The following is a 21,679-nucleotide window of genomic DNA, read 5'->3' as shown; positions in this document are numbered from 1 at the left end:
AGACTCATTCAATTGCACTTGCTATGCTGTTGCACAAGCTTTCCATGTGTGATGATGAAGCCTGGCATGCTGTTTCATACTTTGGATGGGCTCATTAGGAGTTGTTCAATAAAGATGACCACATCCATTGCGGTTTCCCTTCTGAAGCGAGCAGCGCAGGGAGTGTGTTTCTTGTTCGGGGAAACGACCCAGGACATTGACAGGCCGTGACATAGCACCAACCAGTGGGGTTGGTAATCCTAACAGCCCGCTGGCCGAAGCTACGCCAGCCACAGCAAACCTCCAGTCTCATGTTTGAAGATCATCGTTTTGATCGTTTGGATGTTCATTAGTGGTGAGAATATATAGTATGATCAGAAGGACAGTTTCAGAAACATAATATTCCATTTGTGAATAAACAGCATGATGAAACCCCAAAAGCAAGCTTTAAAGAATATGGAGATGGGTGTTAACTTTCAAATGATTTTATTGGGACAAAACTACAAAATAAATGTACAGCACAAAGAGTCTCAAGCTCAGTTTGTAGTGAATCGCCCCCGTCCCGAATAGAACTTGTGTTGTCATTTGTCCGTTTCGTCACATTCAAAAAGCTTTACTTCTGATAAAGTAGTCAAAAGTAGATAGTGCGCATCGCCATGTACCTACTATGTACAAACCAAACATGTCTTAAACCCCCGCCGATCCTGTAGCAAAAAAACTCAAGACTACATTTCATGTCAAACAAAACTAAAAGATAAGTGTTGAGGAATGGGGAGAAAAGTTTACTGTTGTCACTCCAGAGTTTCTTTGAGTGGTAACAACCTTCAAATAAATGACAAAAAATATGCCCAAAGTAATCTACATTCAATACAACTTGTGTAAAAATAAGGATTTCATATATAGGAAAATACTTTATTTGGTTAATCTTAAGGCAGGTCAAGATGGTGAACCCCAGGCACTGGAAAAAAAACAATAATACTTGGGCACAAGGGATTGCTACATTCTTCAGCACATGGCTAGAATCACAGTGTCACCCCCGTACAAAAACGAGAAATTATTATTATTTTAAATACATTTTGGTTGATTTATTGAATTGGGTTCTTGGTTATTGAAGTCTGGTCTAAACGCAAGAAGAAAAAAAAAATGGTAAAGATGGTAGGGTTTGGACGGTCTGTACAAACACACTGTTTACATTCTACAGAAGAGAAAAATGTCTTTAGGAAAAAAAATGGATCCTCCAACAGCACTATCATGCAACCTCCAGAGTAAACAGCAATCACCAAAAACTTTAACGTAAACAAGGAAACATAATGAAATAAATATCACATACGTTCTCTTAAATTAAGATCTTTTTTTTTTACTCATTTACAATAAAAAATAACTAAGTGAAGTTACAAAAAAAAAAAAAAAGAGGAAAAACAACCAAAATATATATATATATATTACTGTGAAAGAAACATACACTCCACTTTATGCAGATTAATAATGGCGATCATAATTTAAACATAAAAGAATATAGATCTATTGCTTCATCATACTTGATAAATACAGTATGGTCACAAATTACCAATGTAGCCTATACTTTTTCACAAGATAATAAATAAGTTAAATAGTCCATAGCAAGTCAGCACCGCTATGTAATCACTCGAACAGCTAAAAAAAAAATATATATAGATCCAACCATCAGCAGTGATTTCCCCCAAACCGACCAAACTCGAGTGCTTTTTAAACCAAGCAACAAATTAGACTAACCAAACAAACCACTGGGTGGCGCTATGAGACAATTCAGTTCTGGAATGGAAATTGAAGCTTTCAGGTAAAAAAAAAAAGTTTTTTTTTTTTTTTTACTTTGAGTCAAGGCATATTCTTGGCAGGATGGAAGAAATCTGAAACCGCTTACAGTCTCAACTTGTCAAGTCATTTTACACATCTATCCAAGGAAAAGTGTGTCTTGCCTGATAGAGCAAGGGGGCTGTTTCTAAATCACAGCCCTTAGGCAAGGCACTGGTGGAATGCCTTCTGTTGCTATCTACTTTATACAGCTATCATGTTACATAGAAAACAAAACTAATGCCAGAATATGGATAGTTCTCATCCGTTGCCGATAGCACGAACAAAAGATAGAATGATTTAGTCATCGGAAATCGACAGCCTGCTGAAGATTGGCAACCGTCTCCCAGCGTCCAAACTCGGTGACTCGGAGCCACTGAGACTCCCAGAGGAGCTGAGGGACCCGCTCGCATAGCTCTCCCGGTCGGAGAGGGAGTCGGGCGGGCTGGAGGGAGGCTCGAACACCGGCGACTCGTTCAGGCGGCGCATGGACTGCAAGTGGCTCATGTTGAAGGTGGGTGAAGGCGGGCACATGTTGCTCTGGAGGTTCCCATAGAAGGCGCCGTTGGAGTGGTTGGCAAAGGCGTTTGGGTTGTGCACGGTCAAAGGGGCCAGTAGGGCTTTTAAGTCCTGTCCCTGGAAGTTGAAGGCACTGTTGACGCAGGACATGGAGTTGGGCGACAGCGCGTCCTCGTAGAAGCTCGGAGAGCACGAGGACGTAGATGAAGGCGGTGGTGGGGTGCGCGACATGGGGCCATCGAGCATTTGAGAGTCGAGGCCATGGTGGGATGAGAATCCAGAGAAGCTGAGGCTGTGGTGGAGCTTTGGTCTTTCCCTCTGGTTATAGCTGGACTGGTGTGACATGGTGTCCCGCTGGCCGTAGCCGCACAGCTCCCGGGCAGACTTATTGTTGGGCTCCCCTTGCACGTTGGCGTTGGCCGGGGCCGGTCTACGCTCGTCGGCGTTGTGGATAAAATGGCACCGGGGCCCGTACGGACAGAAGCCAATTGTGTGGAAGGTGCGGCAGGGCTCGGTTTTGTACTTGGGGTGGCGAGACAAGCTCCGTAGCTCGTGGTAGCCGTGGGCGAACTGGCACTTTCGCCGTATTTGCAGGCGCCGTTCTCCTCGAAGGGCCTGCATAGCTCGGTCTTGTAGCGGGTCGAGTTGATCTGCGAGCCCGACTTCTGCTGTTGCAGATTGTGCAGCGCCTGACTGCGGTCCAAGCTGCGATCCACGCTCTCCTCGCTGAAAGCGCGGTCACGGAACTTGTTTTCCTTGTTCATGAGGGCCGTGGCACAGTTGCTGCCTGCCATATTCTCCTTTAGGCTGTTGTACGCGCTCACGGGGAACTTGTTGCCGTTGTTCATCAAGTCCATGTTGCTCATCGAGTTTCTGCGGAAAAATCCCGGCGAAAAGGAGTGACTGGAGTTCGAGGTGGGGACCGGAGCGCCCACCGCCTTCTTGTCCAGGAGGCTGTTGATGTGGATGGCGTTCATGTTCAAGCCCTTTTCCTGTTGCTGGAGAGAAAGAAGAAAACGTGGAAGTCAGTTACAATATTTGCCACCTTCCCCTGAAATAAACTAGTGTGGGCTAAGCCTCACGTGACATTGCAAAAATCCACAGGTTAGCTGAATTTAATGATCAGCACAAGGGCTGCGATGCAAGAAAATAGGCATGCATTCCAAGTTACGACTGTTAACCAGCACCGCGATTTGAAGTGGTGGAATGAATGGTTTGTAATGCATACCTTGTAAAGCATCTCAATGTCGTAGAACGTGGACAAAATAGAAGACATCTCCAAAAGTTTACTGTCGTGTTCTCTCGTTCATGGAGGATCGACCAGGATCCTTAAACGCGACTGGCGCAGAATGTGCCACGACTGGTGTATTTGAAGTCTTAAATATTGATGTGCAAGTCCAGTACTGGCAGCGAGTGAAAAAAAAAAGGACAGACGGGGAGAAGTAGTTTCAGGTTGTTATGATCGAGTCGCTTGTCCCCTTTGAGAAGCGCTGAACCAGAGTGCTTCACTGACCGCTCTCCGCCTGCACATGTATATAAACACAAGGTGGGAGGGGCCTTGTGGAGTTGTAGTTAAACTTTATGTGGGGCTCTTTTCTGAACACGCCACCTCCCCGAAGTCTTCCATTCACTGGTGGCGGGCCGCCTATTTTTACACCACGCCTTTGTGGAAACCCTATGCCAGCTCTCCCTTTTTCAGTTGTTTTTTCCCCCGTCATATCACCCAACGGATTGGAAGTTGGGTTTGATTTCGAGTAAGCGGTGAAATGAGTCACTCAAATAAAGTATGTTGTTAAATTGAATGGACTCTCATTTCAGAAGAAAAACATTTATTGTGGACGAAGAGTTTGTGCTCCCTCTCACCCGTTCGCCACCACACACACACAAACCCCCCGCCAGTGGATTCTGCGAGACCACAAGTATGAAGGGTAAAGTGTACAGACAGAGTGCAGGAGAATATTTAGAAGTCCGTGGTTGCGTAATCAACTCTCGGACTCAGTAACCACTTCGGCCAACTATGCACGGACCAATACGTTTCTCGACTCACATTACCTATTTTTGTAGGTTTTTATAAGGTCAAACTTTCAAATATTGAGGAAATAGATAAATTATATAGACTTCATGTATCAACATGTATTGTGAACAGATTTATTAAATGGCCTTATTAAGAATCCTTTCAAACTTCTAAAATCTTAACTCGGTTCCAACTAACTCTGCAGCACAATGAAGGAATGTGCGTTTCCACTGGAATATATCAGAGCGGAGCAAGACTGCCCCCATCAGAGCGAACTCTGCATTTATTTAGACAGTCAAGGGCGCCCCCTGCTGAGCGGTGGGCTTTGTAGAAGCATATCAATTCAAATAAAATATCTTAACCCTGATAGTGGCATTATGTTAAAACAACTTGTGTAGTTTCATGAAAACACCGACCTTTACCTTTTTTTATGGAAATGAATTCATCATTGTTTATCCTAAAGTCAGTATTCAGTTAAGGATGTAGGAGACAAACAAGCATTTCAACAAAGTACATGCATTCTTGTGATGTCATATAGTTCCAACATGTTTGGTAACCCAAAGCGTCTTCCACACAGAACAATAAGTTACAGCGTGGTCATACACAGTTAAGAGAGTAAGGAGATGGAAAACAGGAAAAATAGCATGGAGTGAAAAACAAATGACATAACAGCTTGGAATCCTACTACGAGCAACCCTAAAATTAGTGTTGGAACAGCCCTCAGCCTATTTCAGCTTTCGGGCCACTCGTGATGAATGACTTTTAATACTATAGGCACAGACACATGCAGCAAGAGAGATCCTTAAAACATGTCAAACTCCCAAAGGAAACAGTATCTCACTCCCCCAGACTCCGGCCACTTGCTCCAACAAATGTAGAATTGGCGATGGTAGCTCCAGGCATTCAAAACCTTACGTCACTTCTTCCACACTGAACACTGCTCTGAGAGGATAAGGGAGGCAAAAAAGTACAGTTGCGTCGATCTACACAGGCAGGAAATGTGGCCTTGTGCATACACAAACACACACACAGGACACTGGTCCATTGTCCAGTCCTCCTAATTATGTAAGCAGGAAGACTAGAGGGGATCATAAAGAGGAGCCTGCCCTCTCCAGGAAGCACTGCGCGCAAATTAAATATAACCGGACAATAACGGCTCACATAAACAGTGAAATTCAGCCACAAGCTCACAACAGTTGGAAACGTATACAATTATACATTCACCTGAAACGACCCGCCCGTTGTTCCTCATAACAGCTTCTCTCTAAGCACTCTTAGAGTAGTGCTTCAGGTAGTTGGCTGAAGGCTAAAGCCCTGCCAGGAGTACGCGTTTATAGAGAAGGACAGGGGCCCAGGTGCTGTGCGGAAGCAAAGCACAAGGCAACAGTGTATGAGCAATGCTGAATACAGAGAGAAGAATGGTCTCGACACGCACGCACGCACACGCACACGCACACACACACACACACACACACACGTTTTTGTTGCGTCTTAGCCAGACAATCAACTTCAGAAAGTTTTTATTATGTAAAAAGAGACAAGTACACAACATAACATGCGGATAACAGTACATTTCCGGTATGAAAAATCAGAAGTACAAAATAATCCAAATGAAAGCGGAGGTTCAATATTGACCAACAATCTTGCTGGCTTTTTTTATTTCAATTTGGAGTCTGTAAAGTATAAGTGTCGCTACATGCTCCTGATAGGCCACAAACATAACTTCCTGTTTTTAGGCTACAACCCGGCTGGCCTCCTTCATGAGGCTTCCTCTCTTCTGCTACATCAGCCTCTCCAGCACGTCCAGGGCCAGCGTGGCCCTCGCCTGCCGCAGCACCAGCCGTGCGTGCTCCACCGCGCACGAGAACTGGGGCAGTGGGCCCGGCAGGGCTTCCAGAGCCTGCTCGGCATCCAGGGTGAGGGCCTGCACCTGTATCCGCAGAGTGCGGAGCCGATCCTTGCCTGGCCCGCGGGACTCTGTGCCTAGGGTGGCGGTCAGGGCGATCAGGTGTCTGTGAAGCAGCCTGGCCCACTGCACAGGCTCCGCCCACAAGTTCAGCTCACCCTTCTCGAAGAGGAACTCGTCCTCCTCATCCTGAATGTAGACGGGCAGGAGTTAGTCGATAGAGTGTCCCCCACTGGGACTGAATGTACAATTAAACGCCCAATCATTAGCAATGAGAACCCCAGCCTTGCGGATTGTTGTTTTAGAAGTATGAAAAGGCGTCCCTCTGTGTAATCTTGTTCTGCAGACTCCCACCATTTCTATTCTACATCACGAGGACGAAAGTCCTTCTAGGGCTAGACAACCAAATCACAGAAACACTTCAATCTAAACGAAAACCAAACCAGATCTTACCAGACTTGAAGGAATTTCACTGGCGGTTTCCCGAGTGCGCTCCTCATCTCCCAGCAGCCACTCTGCCAGGGTCAGCAGGCCGGCCCGCTCCTGTCCCCACACCACCAGCAGAGCACACAGCGCCCCCACGCCCTGGTCCAGCGCCACCGAGGGGGACACGCTCACGCCGGCCACATCTGCACAGTGAACAGGTGAAACAACTATTTCAATACGTTCACAGGGCGCCCTGTGGAGGTCCTCACCTCACACAGGACCTCACACTGCACTGACATTAGTATACATTCACATAGCACATCAAAAAACCACATGCGTTCAGACTCAATGTCAGCAAAGTTCATAAAAACATGGGAATGACCAAGTGGCTGCAGCACACTGAAATGACCATATGGTCTCATAGCATACAGGTCCCGGCTGTCACATTAAACTCAACACAATATAAGTTCACGTAGCATATCAATTACAAAAACAAACTATAGAGGAAAACTGTTTAAATAGATAAACTATTGTAATATATTTTGTCGATTTCTTAGAGGGCACGTGAGCACTAGGCCAGGTCGCCTGGGAGATGAAGCAGCACACAGGAATGTCTCTGTGCCTTTGATGGGCGGCGTGGTAAACCAACCACAAGGGCTCGTCTGACAGTTACTGCTTAGTAAGGGGTGGGGCGAGGTGGGGGTGGGGGGTGAGGGGGGGGGGTTTGACTGTACTCATTAAAAATCAGACAACCCCCCCCCCCCTGCTGATTCCAGGGCTTTTGTCTCTGGGCCCTGGACCGGCGCAGGGAATGAACATGCAGAACACACCATACACCCACACTTCAACACTCTGCTTTGGCACAGAGGATCACAAACTAAACATCGGGGACACTGGGGGTATCGAGTCATGGTGCCTGGGGTACATCTGCAGCCAATACGTTATCTAGGGCCCGGATCAATCAACGAATTACAGGTGTTATTGTTGCACAGCTGTGCGACGAGGCAGACTGTGTGTGTCTGTGTGTGTGTGTGTGTGTGTGTGTGTGTGTGTGTGTGTGTGTGTGTGTGTGTGTGTGTGTGTGTGTGTGTCAATGTGTGTGTCTGTCTGTCTGTGTGTCTGTTTCCTCTGGCTTTGGAAGCTCTTCTGGGAAACGCAACTATAAATCAGTAATCTAACCACCATCAGGGGATGAGTGTGCGTGATATGTGTGAGTCAGAGAGAGCGAGAGCGAGAGAGCGAGAGCTCGTCAAACAGAGAGAGAAAGTCAGTCAAACTGAGAGAGAGAGTGAGATAGAGAGCGAGATCTAAACTGCTCCCTTTACCAATACACATTGAAAGCTAAACACACCCGCTTAACACAACCAACGTGTCCTGATGGTTTACTCCGCAGCATGTAACAAAAGGAACATGCCAAGAGGGAAAGGGAACAGAAAGGACGCCAAATTTGACCTGGATGTTCAGAACATTGGTAAATGACAGGCTTCTTGCAATTGGTCTCAACAGTATGTTTGAATTGGTCCACCAAAGCGATGAGTAGAGACGATCCTCTGAAACAGAAAGGCAACCATTACATCCCGGCCAATAAAAACACAGCTAGAGCCTGATCGACACCGGCAGTACGCAGTAGGGCGTTGGTATTCCCACTATCATCTATCAAATCCATCGTCTCTTAAAAAAATAACCTTAAAAAAAATCACCATAACTATCATTCATGTATCAAGAAGATAACACATGGTCATTAACCGATCAACGTAGAACCGTAGAAATGTAAAAGATGTTTTGGTTACATAAAAGTTCACATTAAGTCACATAAATTCTAGTCCAAAACATTGAATCTACATCAGGGCCTTCAGGACTCCATGTGACAGACAGTATGCCGCACTCCTTTGAGAGGGGCCCTTGGGTCAGGTAGATATCTGCTGGGCTTGTAAAAAAAGGGAGGGAAAGTGGAGGTGCCAGGACAAACACCTTTAACGCAGGCGGCGCCGGGGGTTGTGTGTGTGTGTGTGTGTGTCTGTCTAACATCATCACTACGGCTAATGGCTCCAGTTGTCCATGCAGCAACTACCTGTCACACTGTCAGTCAGATGGTAACACCAGAGACATCAAAAGACATTTAGAGCCACCAGCCAAGACACACCATGGGAAGAGTGAGAGAAAGCTTGTGTAGCGTGGTTTTCAGGAGCTTGCACACACACACACACACACACACACACACACACACACACACACACACACACACACACACACACACACACACACACACACACACACACACACACACACACACACACACACACACACACACACAGTGTACGTCTTGATTCCTGCAGGGTGGAGGCTGGGTTTGGGTGTGGAGGCTGGGACGGCCAGTTTAGTGGACATAAAGAGATGCTGCTGATTGCAGTGTATTACAGGGCTCTGACAGGTGGTCAGGTTTGAGTGACAAATTCCTTTCTTTACCGAAAAGCTGCCCTCCACCCCCTGCTCTGTTTTGGGTTTCTCAGAAGGCCTTGATGTGAGACCAGGGCAGCAGCCTCATAACCTCACCAACACAACCTCCTCCTCCACCTCCTATCAACCCTCACAATAGGAAATCTTAGCTGCATTCAATTCATCCTCAAGTTCTTTTCTTTGAGCTGTGGTTTTTACACATCGCTTAATGCAATCTCCCCCCACGGCTTTAAGCAGGACACCACTCTATTTTCTCAAGGGGATAGTCTTACACGCCCATATCGGCGCGTGGGTTTAGTGTGTGTATTCTGTGTGAGTGTGTGTTGAGAAAAGAGTGTGTGCATGTGCGTGTGGGGGCATGTGGGTCGCTGTTAGTCAGTATTGTTTTACACCGAATAACTGTGCATGTATTTGACAAACTTATCTCCCAGTAGTACAAAAGGGTTTCAGTTGAATGGCTGGAGGTTGGGGCAGGGCAACAGGTGTGAATACACTGGGTGTAGCACTGCGCCCACTGGCACTCTCTGGTTACACCACGACTGGGCACGGCCAACACACACACACACACACACCATGGTGTGTGTATGTGTGTGTGTGTGTGTGAGAGAGAGCGAGAGTAAGAGCTTAACCTTGGCAGTGTCGCTTGCGACATGGTACAACGGCATGGTAGTTTGTTCACACACATATTGGGGCTTATGATAACTTTTCCATTAGCGAATGAGGACAGACCTCTCGCTTTACAGCACAGAGATTTCAAAAAGAAATATTTTTTTTGTAAGTATACACAATTTGAGATGTGCAACTCATTTTAATCAGTCACACCGTACGCCGCAATTTTTTTACTGTATACATCTTAATGAACCTAAGCCCCTCCACTGCACACACATGTATGGCCACAGTGAAAGATGGAGAAACACTGACATTTTCCAACTAAAACCACTCAGCCTGACACTGATCTAAGTTATTATTTTGAAAGCAGGAGACATCAAGGGTGACATTACGTCAGTGGTCGAGTAGGGGGGGTTACAGCACTGGGGGTATCGCATGTCTTATTGAGCAGGGATAAAGGGAGAGGGATGGAGAAGAGATAAGGTGTGGGGGGAGGGCTGTTCTGTCAGAAATGGGCCAGGAGAACGGATAAGAAATCACAGAGAAGGCTGCGTGAGGGTGTGTAGCCATCCAGGGTTAATCGCCTGCCATGGGGGACTTAGGCTACACTAATATTTCCATGTCACTGAAAATGTGTTATTTATTTTGTTAACCAGCGAATATCTAAGACAAAAGGTTTTTCTACAGCAAAATATTTCACCTGGCAAGTTGAGGGACATGTTGATGCCAGGTGCCGGAATAATTCATAATGCTGTGCAGAGAAGTGCACAGGAAGGATTTTTTGTGTGTTTGAATTTCTCGGAACAGATCATCCGATGACTTCACAGAGGGAACTGGGACTTCACACACCAAGGAAGTGCAATGCACTAGTTATGATAAACACACTTTAAATGACCAGAGACAGGCCAGTACCCCCTAGCTGTGTAGTATCCAGGTTTTGGAATTGCATTATTCGCCTGACTCTGTGCTACATTAGGTTCCCATACACTGCAGTTCAACAGGGCTATTGTAGTAGTAACCATTTTTCCAAATGTAATTGGTACAATCAATCTTTTCGCCACTTTTGCAAATTTTCCTCAGTTAAATGAATGACACAAACACCCATGAAACCGAACGAGCAAGCAGTTTGTCGAGAAATCCAGGTTAATTATGTGTGTTCCTCGACCCCTGTTTAGTTAATTATGGGAGTTGACACAGTGTTAACTCTAAGCTCATTCAAGTGCACAAAATCTCACGAAAATTAATAGCTATGAACAGAAAACTCTGTACCATCGTGCTACGCATTGGTGAAACATCTCGGAAAACACAGGCAACAGGGCCTGAAGAGGGGGACAGTGAAGCCGAAAGACAAGGAAGTCTGAGGTGTGAGAGGAAAATAAATAAGGAGAAGGGCCTGTGTGGGTGGTAGGGTTTATGTGCAGGGAAGGTGTGAAATCAAAACAAACCTTACACCAGCAACTTCCTCTCACAGAGCCCGGGAACATCCAGGCCAGAACCGCTGTCACAGTTCAACAACAACAACTACAACGACGACGACACAATGGATACTATTTCCATGGAGACTGCAGCCAGACTAAAACCCATATCCTGACTTTCAGCAGCCACAGTAGACATTACCATGAATATAATAGTTTCAAAGAGGTTGATGGGTTCCACCATTGGCCTCAGAAAGGGCTTGTTTAATTTTTCAATGGTTCTCATGCAAGTCAATGGGCCCCTCCCTATGGGATGGGAGGGGCCCTCGCAGCACGTCTGTCCCCATTGATTTGTAAATCTGTGAATGCATGCTTGATATTCTTTGCCTGTAGGCCTGTGGGCTGCATGTCTCCAGTTGGGAAATAAACAAAACATGTCCGTGTTTAGCACTACAAAGGCTTTCGTCCACGGCAGGACATTGGTCTACAAGTCGCTGCTGCGTGTCTGTCCCATACGCTGGGCTGAGACGGTGGAATGGGGTTAAGGTAGGTTATGACCAACTGGGCCTGCAGGTCATTATGAAAGGCCTGAAGCAGAGTGGAGGAAGGATAGGCTCGAATAAATACTGGCGGCGACCACTACTGGGCTATGTCAACACTGAACAACAGTGCATTGGTCTGCTTCAGTTAAAACACACACACATTGTAAATCCACCTCCACGGCGCACACACACATACACACCGAAAGTCCACCAAAGTCCCTGGCAGCATTTGCTTTTCATCCCTCCGTCTTTCTCTCACGTTAGTACAAACCTGGGAAACGCACAGTAGAGTTTGATTTCAGATGCAATTAGTGAGGGAAAGTGAAGTGGTGGCCATGTTGGCGGTGTCGGGCTGGGGGGCTAAATTAGATTGGCTCTTCTGGGCCGTGGGGACAATAGGTCCACTGTGGTTCACAGCCCTGGCAGGAGAAAACTGAGCCCTGCTTACCGTGATAATGCACGGGCACACTTGAACGTGCACTTGCCCACGTGCACACACATGCACTTAAAACCCAAAACCATACCGAGGAGTTTTGGTTGGAGGAATTGTAGTGCAGCCTTTCTAAACCGAGTGTGCACAGACACTTCATGTTGTCAACTAGTGTCTGTCGCCTTATACTCCCAGTAAGGCCACAAAGCTTATGCAAAGCTTGTTGGAGAAAAGAGAAACTGCATCTCTGTATGTTAATTGCTACTTATTGAGCGATAGGTAACAAAATAGGGGAGAACTTGAAGCGAATTTACCCACAATAACCCATTTGGTCTGATCCACCTCCCCCGTCGCTCCCGCCAGCTCCCTGCTCTCACATCCCCGGCTGGCCCTCCATATCAAAGACGGGGAGCTGTCGCCTCCGTCCTGGCCAACTCACACCTCACCTACTTGACTTCAGTGGCAGGTTGTAAAACGCAGCCCCCCCCCCCTCCCCAAACACAGCCACCTCTCTCCTATTGACGCATTACTGCCGCTAGACGAGCTGTCTCGCCTGGGACCTGGGTCCTACCAGGCAACGAAGGCCCATTTGGATTATTTTATTAAATAATGAGGCTTTACTTGATCACGACTACATTTGGGCGGATAGAGTGGATGAACCACACACACACACACACACACACACACACACACACACACACACACACACACACACACACACACACACACACACACACACACACACACACACACACACCTGATAGGGATGAACAAACGGGGATCTCCCAGGCCATGTTTCCCGCAAAGATCACGCACGCACAGGCGCGCACACGCTGTGTAATTATGCCTATTGTGTTCGGTGTGTGTTTAGAGCGAGAAGGTCTGAACTCTTTGTCATGATGTCTAGGCTCTGACTGATAGCTAGCCTTCTCAGTCCCTGTCAGTGTAGAATAACACCAGATAAGATAGGATTAGATAAGGATAAGGGCATGAGCATAGAATAACAGAATTCCAGAGAGTGGGAGTTGGGCAAGACGCCTTGGCAGATTCTATTGATGCGGGAAAGACAAAATAGAGACGTGCCTGGGCAGGGCCTCAGGACGTATGCACGACGGAGTTTACAGGAAGTCACACTCGGGGTTGTTGTGACGACGGCGGGGCTGACAGATGTCGCTCGTCCGGTTGAATGGGTTTGTCTGGGTGACAAAACGGTGTGCGAGAACTTTACGACGTGATGGGACTCTGATAGCTGCCAATGTGTTGTTCAGTGTTTGCGTTCTCAAGCCAATCTTTGTCTTCCAAAAGACAAACATCACACATTTCTGCACAATGACAAATAACCGCAGAGACACACGGACATACACACGAGCCAGAAGACCCAAAGCAGAGCGGGAATTAAAGCTCTTTGTTCCAGGAACATTCCACAATAATCAACCATTGCGAGAAACTACGTCATCAGTGCTCCAAAAAACGTCAACATGTGTTTATCAGCAGTAAAGTCAACATGTTGCTCTCGCGCCATGTGTTCTCTGTAGGTGAGCAAACGACGTACCATGTTTGTAATAGATGGTGCTTGATGTTTGCAAACAAGGCCGCTGTTTCAGTCAGTTTAATTTCAGAATCAGAAATACTTTATTGACCCCGGGGGTGAAATGGGTCAATTGATTAATGGGTTAGAATTGATCATGCAGTTAGCGATCCCTTGCGATGCCTGATCAGAAGTACCTCCTACACAGGACACAGACAAGAGATAGCAGGCCAGAGAATATTCAGTTCTGTTTCAAATATACATTTTGGCTTGTGCAAACCTGCAAGGACTCATTGTAAGCCCTCCTTCCTGGATAGTAGTTGGTATGGAAAAAGCACAACTAATACAGAAGGCTATGCCGGCTGATGGTTTGTACCTGAATGGAGTAGGTGTGGTGCAACATGGGAAATGAAGTCCGAAGCAGAGTCGCGCACTTCCTGATCCTCATCCTGTAGCAGTGTCAGGAGGCTCCGCCACAAAGACAGCGTGGTAGAGAGGCCTGACACACACAGACACACACATAAAAATAAAAAAAACATTATATTACAAAAGCTTCTTCAATTTAGAAGTTTCAGCAAATAATTTGCTGGGGACAATGAAAAAAGGTTAGGTAAAGGTAAAAGGACAATAAACTAAGACACAAATCCATTCAATAAAGATAAACCCTATGCCAGGGTGCCACCGCTTTCTGATAGACAAAGGAGTGTGTGGCCGGGGCTCACCCAGAGGCAGGGTGGGGCTGGCCAACAGGGGCGTGGTGGAGTTCACCAGCACTTCAGCGACCGCCAGCTTCACCTCTGCTGGATGGTCGTCGCCACAGCATCCACACACCAGCCTCCCCCAAAGGGTCGGGAGGTCACTAGCGCACAAGGTCTGTGCGACACAATACACGTATGAAAAACAAAAGAGACCCTGCTAAAGGATAATGTGCAAGAAGGGATAATGTGCCAGAAAGGATAATGTGCGAGAAAGGATAATGTGGCAGTACCTTCCTTTTGGCTTTAAAATACTATCATTACACACAGACTTTGGAGGCAGAAAGAAACATGAGAACGCAGGGTTGTTCAGTAGCAGTGAAGCTGCGTCGTCACTGCTTAAAAACCAACCCCGGCTAAAAATACTGCGCAGCATTTGGCCGTTTGCGGGAGGTGATTTTCCCTGACATCGGCCACGCCCGGGACATTTCTGCTCCAAGGTCCCTTTGATTTTTATCTGCCAGCACAGCCTCTTTATCCGCCTTCACCATAGTGCCAGGAGTCATGCATTCAGGCAGGAGGCTTACCTGGGGGTCAGAGGTCACCAGTTGAACCAGCAGTCGTGAGGCCAGCGTCAGGGCATCGCAGAGCAGCTCCACACTACAAACAAATCCACAAGAGACCAGGGGAACAGCAGTCAGCAGGGTTTGAATTCCTGGGTTATTTCTATCCCCATCTAAGCACACCTTATAATATTTTTACTTTTGTGGTTCAATTATGACAGGATATACTCTGTAAATAAGGAAGGGCCTTATTACACACACAAGACCCACATCTCCCCGATGTATTGAGTTACGGTCCACAATGGACGTGTGCTGGTACTCTACCACTACTTTAAGCAACACAATGGTTCCAAGTGCCATTCAATCACAGGGGGACAAGAACACGCAGCAACCCAATAGGACCCCCTCCTCACTTTAATCATAACCCTCCAGCCCCTCCAAAGGGAAAGCGGATCCGGCGTTGATGGGGGATAGCTGTGTGCTCGGAGGCAAAGGGGGGCCTTTACAGTGTGACGATATGCTTTGTAATTCAAAACATTTGAACTCCTCCTATTCACTTGTCCAGAGTGAGAACAGCACACAGCGGTGGGTTTTCAAACAGCTTTTTTAACCCACAGTAACACACCTAAAAACACAGTGTTTTTAGGAGAGAAATCAGGGCGTTTTTCTTTGTGCCTGCCTCTATACGCTCAATATTGTCGCAAGAGACATGCGTGTTTTGTCATGTTTAGTTGCGAAATGAATCCACACACACACACCCACACCCTAGTGGCGCGCACCTGTGTCCAGGTGTAGGGTTAAGGTGCAGTGTGTAAACCTATATGTTGCTCCACGGACTGTGGCTCTGAATACCAGCGTGTCAGCGGGCCTGCCACCGCCTCCTGAGGGCCCATTCACAGACAAAGGTAGGGGGAGGAGGGAACATTGTGATCATGGGGGGTTGGGGGGGGGGGGGGGGGCTTTGCCCTGAAAGACATCCATTTCTAAGTTCATCCATCACAGCTTAAAGGCCCGGGCATCCAGGTGCTGGGGTTTTATCTTATGCTTGGCGGGGCTGCTTTACCTGTCACTCGATCAGGCGTAAAGGTAACAGTAAAGCTGTTACTCCAAGTATACTCCGGTCAAAGGACCTGGTACTAGCTATCAAGTTTTCTGTTGCAATGCTTTTAAGAAACCATGCAGAAAAAGCATCCGTCCAGAACACATGTTAAAAGGGTCATGGATGAAAAGTGTGAATTCTTCTCGAAAAAACTTGGCAGGTTGGGCCGATCACAGGGGAAGAAGGGGATGCACACATAAGGCTCTGTACTCACCTATGAGCCGAACTTTGGACCAGGGACAGTAGGCGAGACAGAACGTGGATATGAGACAGCTGCTGGTCTCCATCCCTCCAGGGGATCTCCTCACCATGGGAGCTGAGCCTGCACAAGACCCGTAGACTCTGGGAATCAGCAGAGGAGGAGGGGAGGAGAGTGAGAGGAGCGGGCCAAAGAAACAGGAAAGAGGGGCCATTAGAATACTCTTAGGGTACTGAAGGATGTTTCATATACACAGAAGGCAGGAGAGACTAGACAAACATAGAATAGCTTGTAGCCAAAAATAATCATATGCTGACGGTAGATGTTGACAAAGGAGTGAATTAACGTTGACCCAGTTGTACAAAATATTTGTGGGAGCGAGTGCAGATTTTCCAAATCTAAGTAGCAGTACCCAGGTTATAATGAGAATGGTATGAGATGATCTGTCGTGCCCAAGATTTGAATATTCCTAGATTAATTAGCAGAGGGTCAAGGGTTTGCTGGGCGCTTGTTATGTTTTGACCCAGTAATTGGGACAAAGGGCAAACTAATTTTCCTCCAGTTGCTTGACATTTACCCCCCAGGGCTGACACTCCGGGTCGCGTGTTATGCAGTGTCATTGGAAAAAGTGCCGTGCATAATTACAAGTAAAGCATATTGTGATGAAAGCATGGAATACATGCTGCTCATTTCGAATGAAACCAAATAGACTTCACAATAACATCTAGCCAGAAATTATACATAGATAAGAATGTGTATATATATATATAAATAAATATATATAAAAAAAAAATATATATATATATTTATATAAATAATAATAATAATTAAAAAAATATTTATCTATATAGTAAAAGACAAATTCCTAATGGCTTCAATGAGGCAGTGAACAGTCATGAGTTCTTCAATATTGTCTCACTCAATATTGTCTCACCCCAAGACCCCAAAGTAACCGGAGAGTAAAGGTCAGCAGTGGGGAATTCAGCCGGAGAGATGCAACTTAATCTGGTCACATCAGCGCAGCCATCGCACAGAAATGATGGGGCAACTGAGCAAGATTTACAACCCCCATCCAAAATAGAACATCAAATATATATATACGTACATACACTCATATGTAGATCTCCATATGGCGCACGCACACACACACACAGACAGACACGCGCGGTTGGTAGGGATAACGGTGGGGCTGCTTCTGCCGATCTCTCAACACAGCTTTGGTGTCCTCTGGTCTTTACTGCCTGGCTGGCCGGGAGCCCTGGAGTATTTTTACCAGAGCACCATGCCGGGCAGATCATCCCTATGCACACCCTTAACCACGAGGAGCACAGCTGCCAGCCCCCCCCCACACACACACACTCACACGGTGACCTCCGTTGTACATCTCCTGGCGCGAGATGTAAGCTTACTTCCTGCATTTCTCAATGTGTCTGTCTCCTAATGTTTTCTCTAGTTTTGCCACCCCACTAGGTTTGGCAGCACTTCTGTCCATCCATCCATCCAACCATGTTTATCGGGTCTGGACAACAGTGGTGGTGGTGGTGGTAGTGGTGGTGGTGGTGGTAGCGTGCAGACCCAAGCAAACAAATGTCTGTTATTCGGTCCATTATGTTCATGGTTAAAAGGATTCTCATTTTCAGAAATAATCAAGCAGTGCCACTAAGCTGTTGCAACTGTGTGCATGCTATCCAAGATAATTAAATGTGAAAAAACCTTTGAATGATAACAATATGGCTGTATGTCCGCATACATACAGAATATATCCATGCATGTGAGCAGTAAAGGAAAGTGAGAGCTGCTACCAGAACCTATGGCACTAGCATCTGCCTGCCTGCCTGCCTTTCCCTCTCTCCTGGCCAGTCTGGCTATTACTCTCTCCCTCTCTGTCCCTGTATTTCTATTTGTTAAACACGTGGGTCTGTCTGGGACTGGCCAGGGCCTGTCCGTCTCTCTGCGTCTCTGTGATTCAGCCCTGATATAGCAAAGTGGGATCTGTGAATCCAGCTGGCCTACCCCTCTCTGCACCTGACTGCTGCTACACAGACACAGACATCCACCCCCACACACACAAACACAAATAAATAGGGCTCAGTCACGTGCAGCAACACACAAAAACTCTGGCCAAAGTCAGCACAAAACCTTAAACTTTCAAGGCCCTAACATCTCAAGAGTCCAACACCTTGCATAGAGCTGGGAGAAACTGACTTTGATAGACGTAATTCAAGACTCTCTCAATGCTTGTTAACGTTACATGCATATCGACCTGGAAATATAGATATATAAAGTCCTGACGAAATCATTTCACTTCAAGGCATGTTTTTTTCTTTTTAAACGGACCCACACTACCGCTCCACTTAGCTGCCAGTCCTCCCCTCACCCGACCCCACCAAACAAATGGCAGGCGGCTTTTGTTGGCTGGCACGGCCGTGGAGCGCGGCGGGCGCGGCTTAACGGGCCCACGCTTAAGCACTAACGGCTGGGCAGTAAAGCGGCACAACAGCGCTCTGCTTATGAATATAGCCGCGTGCAGCATTAACACCAGACGTCCTAGGCAAATACGAAGCGCACAGACACGCATCAGTTTCAAAATAACACAAACACACACACACACACACACACACACACACACACACACACGATTGGGTTTAAGTTCTGGGAAAGGGTTGATGACGGGGAGTGATGGGAGTGACAGGGCAGGGCAGAGCAGAGGCGAGGTTTGAATGAGGCTTTCTGAACACAGAACACTGAAACAAGAGGATGTAAAGACCTGCATTTACCCGAACAAAACAAAAGCTGTAAAAGCGCAGAACCTTACAAAATATAGTGTGTGCGAGTGCGTGTGGTCCCTGTGTGTGTGTGTGTTGCGTGAGAAAGAAAGAATCAGGGTGTGAGATCTTGGGAGAGAGAATGAGTGGGCGAGAGATGTTGTATAATCAAGGAGAGAAAAAAGACAGAGGGAGAAAGAGACACACAGGTTAAGGGAAAGAGAGCGATGAGGGGGGGTGAGGGATAGCCCTTTAGCGAAGATGCTTGGCATGGGTTCCAGCCACCAATTAGCCTCTCACGCAAGCCTCTGGAATATGGATTTGGACGTGTAATCAATTTGCAAGAAATTGTCATCAGGAACGAGTGTAAAATGAGAGGAGATGTGTTCATTCTGCCCTGGCCCCTTCTTCTTGCCAAAAGCTCACTAAGCCCCAGTTGTTATGATCGTTTCATCTCTGAGAACGTACGAGTCAAAGGCACACACCCTTATGTATACACACCCATATGGGAGAAAGGGAAGATGACACATGGATAACACTGTATTAAGGTACAGGCTAATTGCAATACAGCTAACCAATGCACATTCATCTGTGTGTGTGTCGTTTTGTGTGTGTGTGTGTCGTTTTGTGTGTGTGTGTCGTTTTGTGTGTGTGTGTCGTTTTGTGTGTGTGTGTGTCGTTTTGTGTGTGTGTGTGTGTGTGTGTGTGTGTGTGTGTGTGTGTGTGTGTGTGTGTGTGTGTGTGTGTGTGTGTGTGTGTGTGTGTGTGTGTGTGTGTGTGTGTGTGTGTGTGTGTGTGTGTGTGTGTGTGTGTGTGTGTGTGCGTGCTCCCACCTTGGCCAGACACTGGTGGTGGGTCTCATTCAGAGCCAAGCTGCTCAGGGTGAACAGAGTAGACTTGTCCAACCAGCTGCGTCTCTCCTGCGCCAACTCCTCCTCCTCCTCCTGCTGCTGCTCCTCCACCTCCTCCTCATCAAGCTTCTCCAGGAGCCCGTCCAGCACCAGCTCCCTCACCTCGTAGAGGGGCCCCCGCAGCACGCTCTCCAGGAGCCGGTTCCCTGCCCACAAAGGTCTCCAGGGCCCCTCGAGGCTGGCGCTGAGGGCCACACGGGTGAGGCTCAGCAGGTACTGCACCGCGCCGGGCCCCAGAGAGCTCAGAAGGGAGGCGGTGGCGTCGGTCGGGGGTCCACAGGGGCCCAGCAGTTCAGAGGCCGCCAACACGGCCAGGGTCTCCCTGCGTAGCTCAAGGACCTCGGAGTCTGGAACCCAAAACATATGAGAGGAGACATTTATCACTTACTGGGACCACTGGTTTATCTTCTGGGATAACTTGAGGGAGAAGGCAAGGAAGGGATTAGTGCCTGGCTCAAGGGCATATCCTCAGCAGACGATATGGATGATGTACGGTGGGCTTCAGTTCCCAGGGCCCAGTGCATAATACCCCCCTTGGTTTTTCTTCATGGCAGATGCAGTTACTTTAGCAAATGAAGTCCAGACAGCATTATCTGTTTACAACGAACCTGGCAGTGGAGAATACATTCCATCTTCATCTGAGACCGCAACTCTGAAGCCACATTAGTTGTATTTTGGCTATTTGTGTTATTGTGTCTTCATCCTTAGTTTCCACTATATGCACACAGAGTAATGGTCCCACTTTCCTTTGTGATGGTGCAGGAACCAATGCTAGAAAAAGTCTTCTATTTACTAGTCGTTTAGCAGATGGTTTTATACAAAGGGAGTTGAGGGTAAGACTGGTTCCTACGGGTAGACTTCACCAATGGGCTTTGAACCGACAGCCTTTTGACTGGGAGTCAACTATCATAACCATTTCACTTTCCTCCCCCAGCAGGCTACTTTTACTGTAGGATATCGGTATGGGGTCTATTGAGAGCTACGAGAGACACAGCGCTAATCTTCCCCATAAAACAACAAACCGGGATAAAACAGGAAAAAACAAGATTCGAAATTGGGGCCAAAGAGCACAAACAGCACCAATAAACAGATTGCCGTTCCAGGGGGAGCAGAGAGCTGATACACAGGAGGGGAGATGCCCTTTTTTCGTCTGACCTTTTTATTTGCCAGGCCTGCCTGCGCCGACTCAGCCCCCTGGGAATTTACACCCTTAAGTGAATGAAGGACCAGCAAATAAACACACAGACACGCACACACACACACACACACGCGTGCACGTGCCTGCACGCGCACACACACAGATTTCCTCTGAAATCTAAGTGTAATCCGGTAGTAGCGGTTATTGGGTAACCCGATGCCCTTCTAAAGCTGCTCCCCTCGCAGCCAGTCCCTCCTGGAGGCTGCACAGAGCCCGCTTTGACAGCTAACTCAATTAGTTTATCACACACACACACACACACACACACACACACACACACACACAGAATGAAATCCTGCCAAAGTCAATTAGTTTATCAAACACACACATTTTCATACACACACGAATGCACACACACAAACACAGTTGTGCAGGCACGTACAAACATATACGGCTCACACACAAACACACACACACAAGGAACTCAATCTAGCTGAACTCAACATGGGCCAAGTCAAAAGAGCGGCAAAAAAAATGATGCATTCCTCCGGAGACAGGCCCAGGTTACCGTGGAGATGGGCCAGGTTACTATGGAACCTGATCCTCAAAGGGGGGTCCGCTGGGTGACCACAGCAAGAGTGGACATAATGGGGA

At 47.2% G+C, this 21,679-nt stretch overlaps 2 protein-coding genes across 2 annotated transcripts in view; both read right to left on the bottom strand.

Annotated features, from left to right (window-relative positions):
* Positions 1-448: 448 nt before the first annotated feature.
* zfp36l2 (zinc finger protein 36, C3H type-like 2) lies at positions 449-3,855 on the bottom strand. Its single transcript, XM_030378591.1, is given in 3 exon segments — positions 449-2,909; positions 2,912-3,326; positions 3,557-3,855. Coding segments are annotated over 3 exon segments (1,263 nt in total). The 5' UTR covers positions 3,605-3,855; the 3' UTR covers positions 449-2,109.
* Positions 3,856-5,820: 1,965 nt separating this feature from the next.
* The window catches only part of thada (THADA armadillo repeat containing), a 68,517-nt gene continuing 52,658 nt past the window's right edge, over positions 5,821-21,679 (bottom strand). The window contains exons 32-38 of the mRNA XM_030378590.1: positions 19,810-20,234; positions 16,227-16,354; positions 14,938-15,010; positions 14,378-14,528; positions 14,032-14,154; positions 6,702-6,877; positions 5,821-6,437 (exon numbers count right to left, since the gene is read on the bottom strand). Of these exons, the coding sequence (XP_030234450.1) occupies positions 6,123-6,437; positions 6,702-6,877; positions 14,032-14,154; positions 14,378-14,528; positions 14,938-15,010; positions 16,227-16,354; positions 19,810-20,234 (1,391 nt within the window). The 3' untranslated portion in view covers positions 5,821-6,122. The remainder of the gene's footprint in view (positions 6,438-6,701; positions 6,878-14,031; positions 14,155-14,377; positions 14,529-14,937; positions 15,011-16,226; positions 16,355-19,809; positions 20,235-21,679) is intronic.

Source organism: Gadus morhua, chromosome 15 (assembly GCF_902167405.1).
Source record: "Gadus morhua chromosome 15, gadMor3.0, whole genome shotgun sequence".
Classification (NCBI taxonomy): domain Eukaryota; kingdom Metazoa; phylum Chordata; class Actinopteri; order Gadiformes; family Gadidae; genus Gadus; species Gadus morhua.
This window is presented reverse-complemented; position numbering and strand designations above follow the sequence as displayed.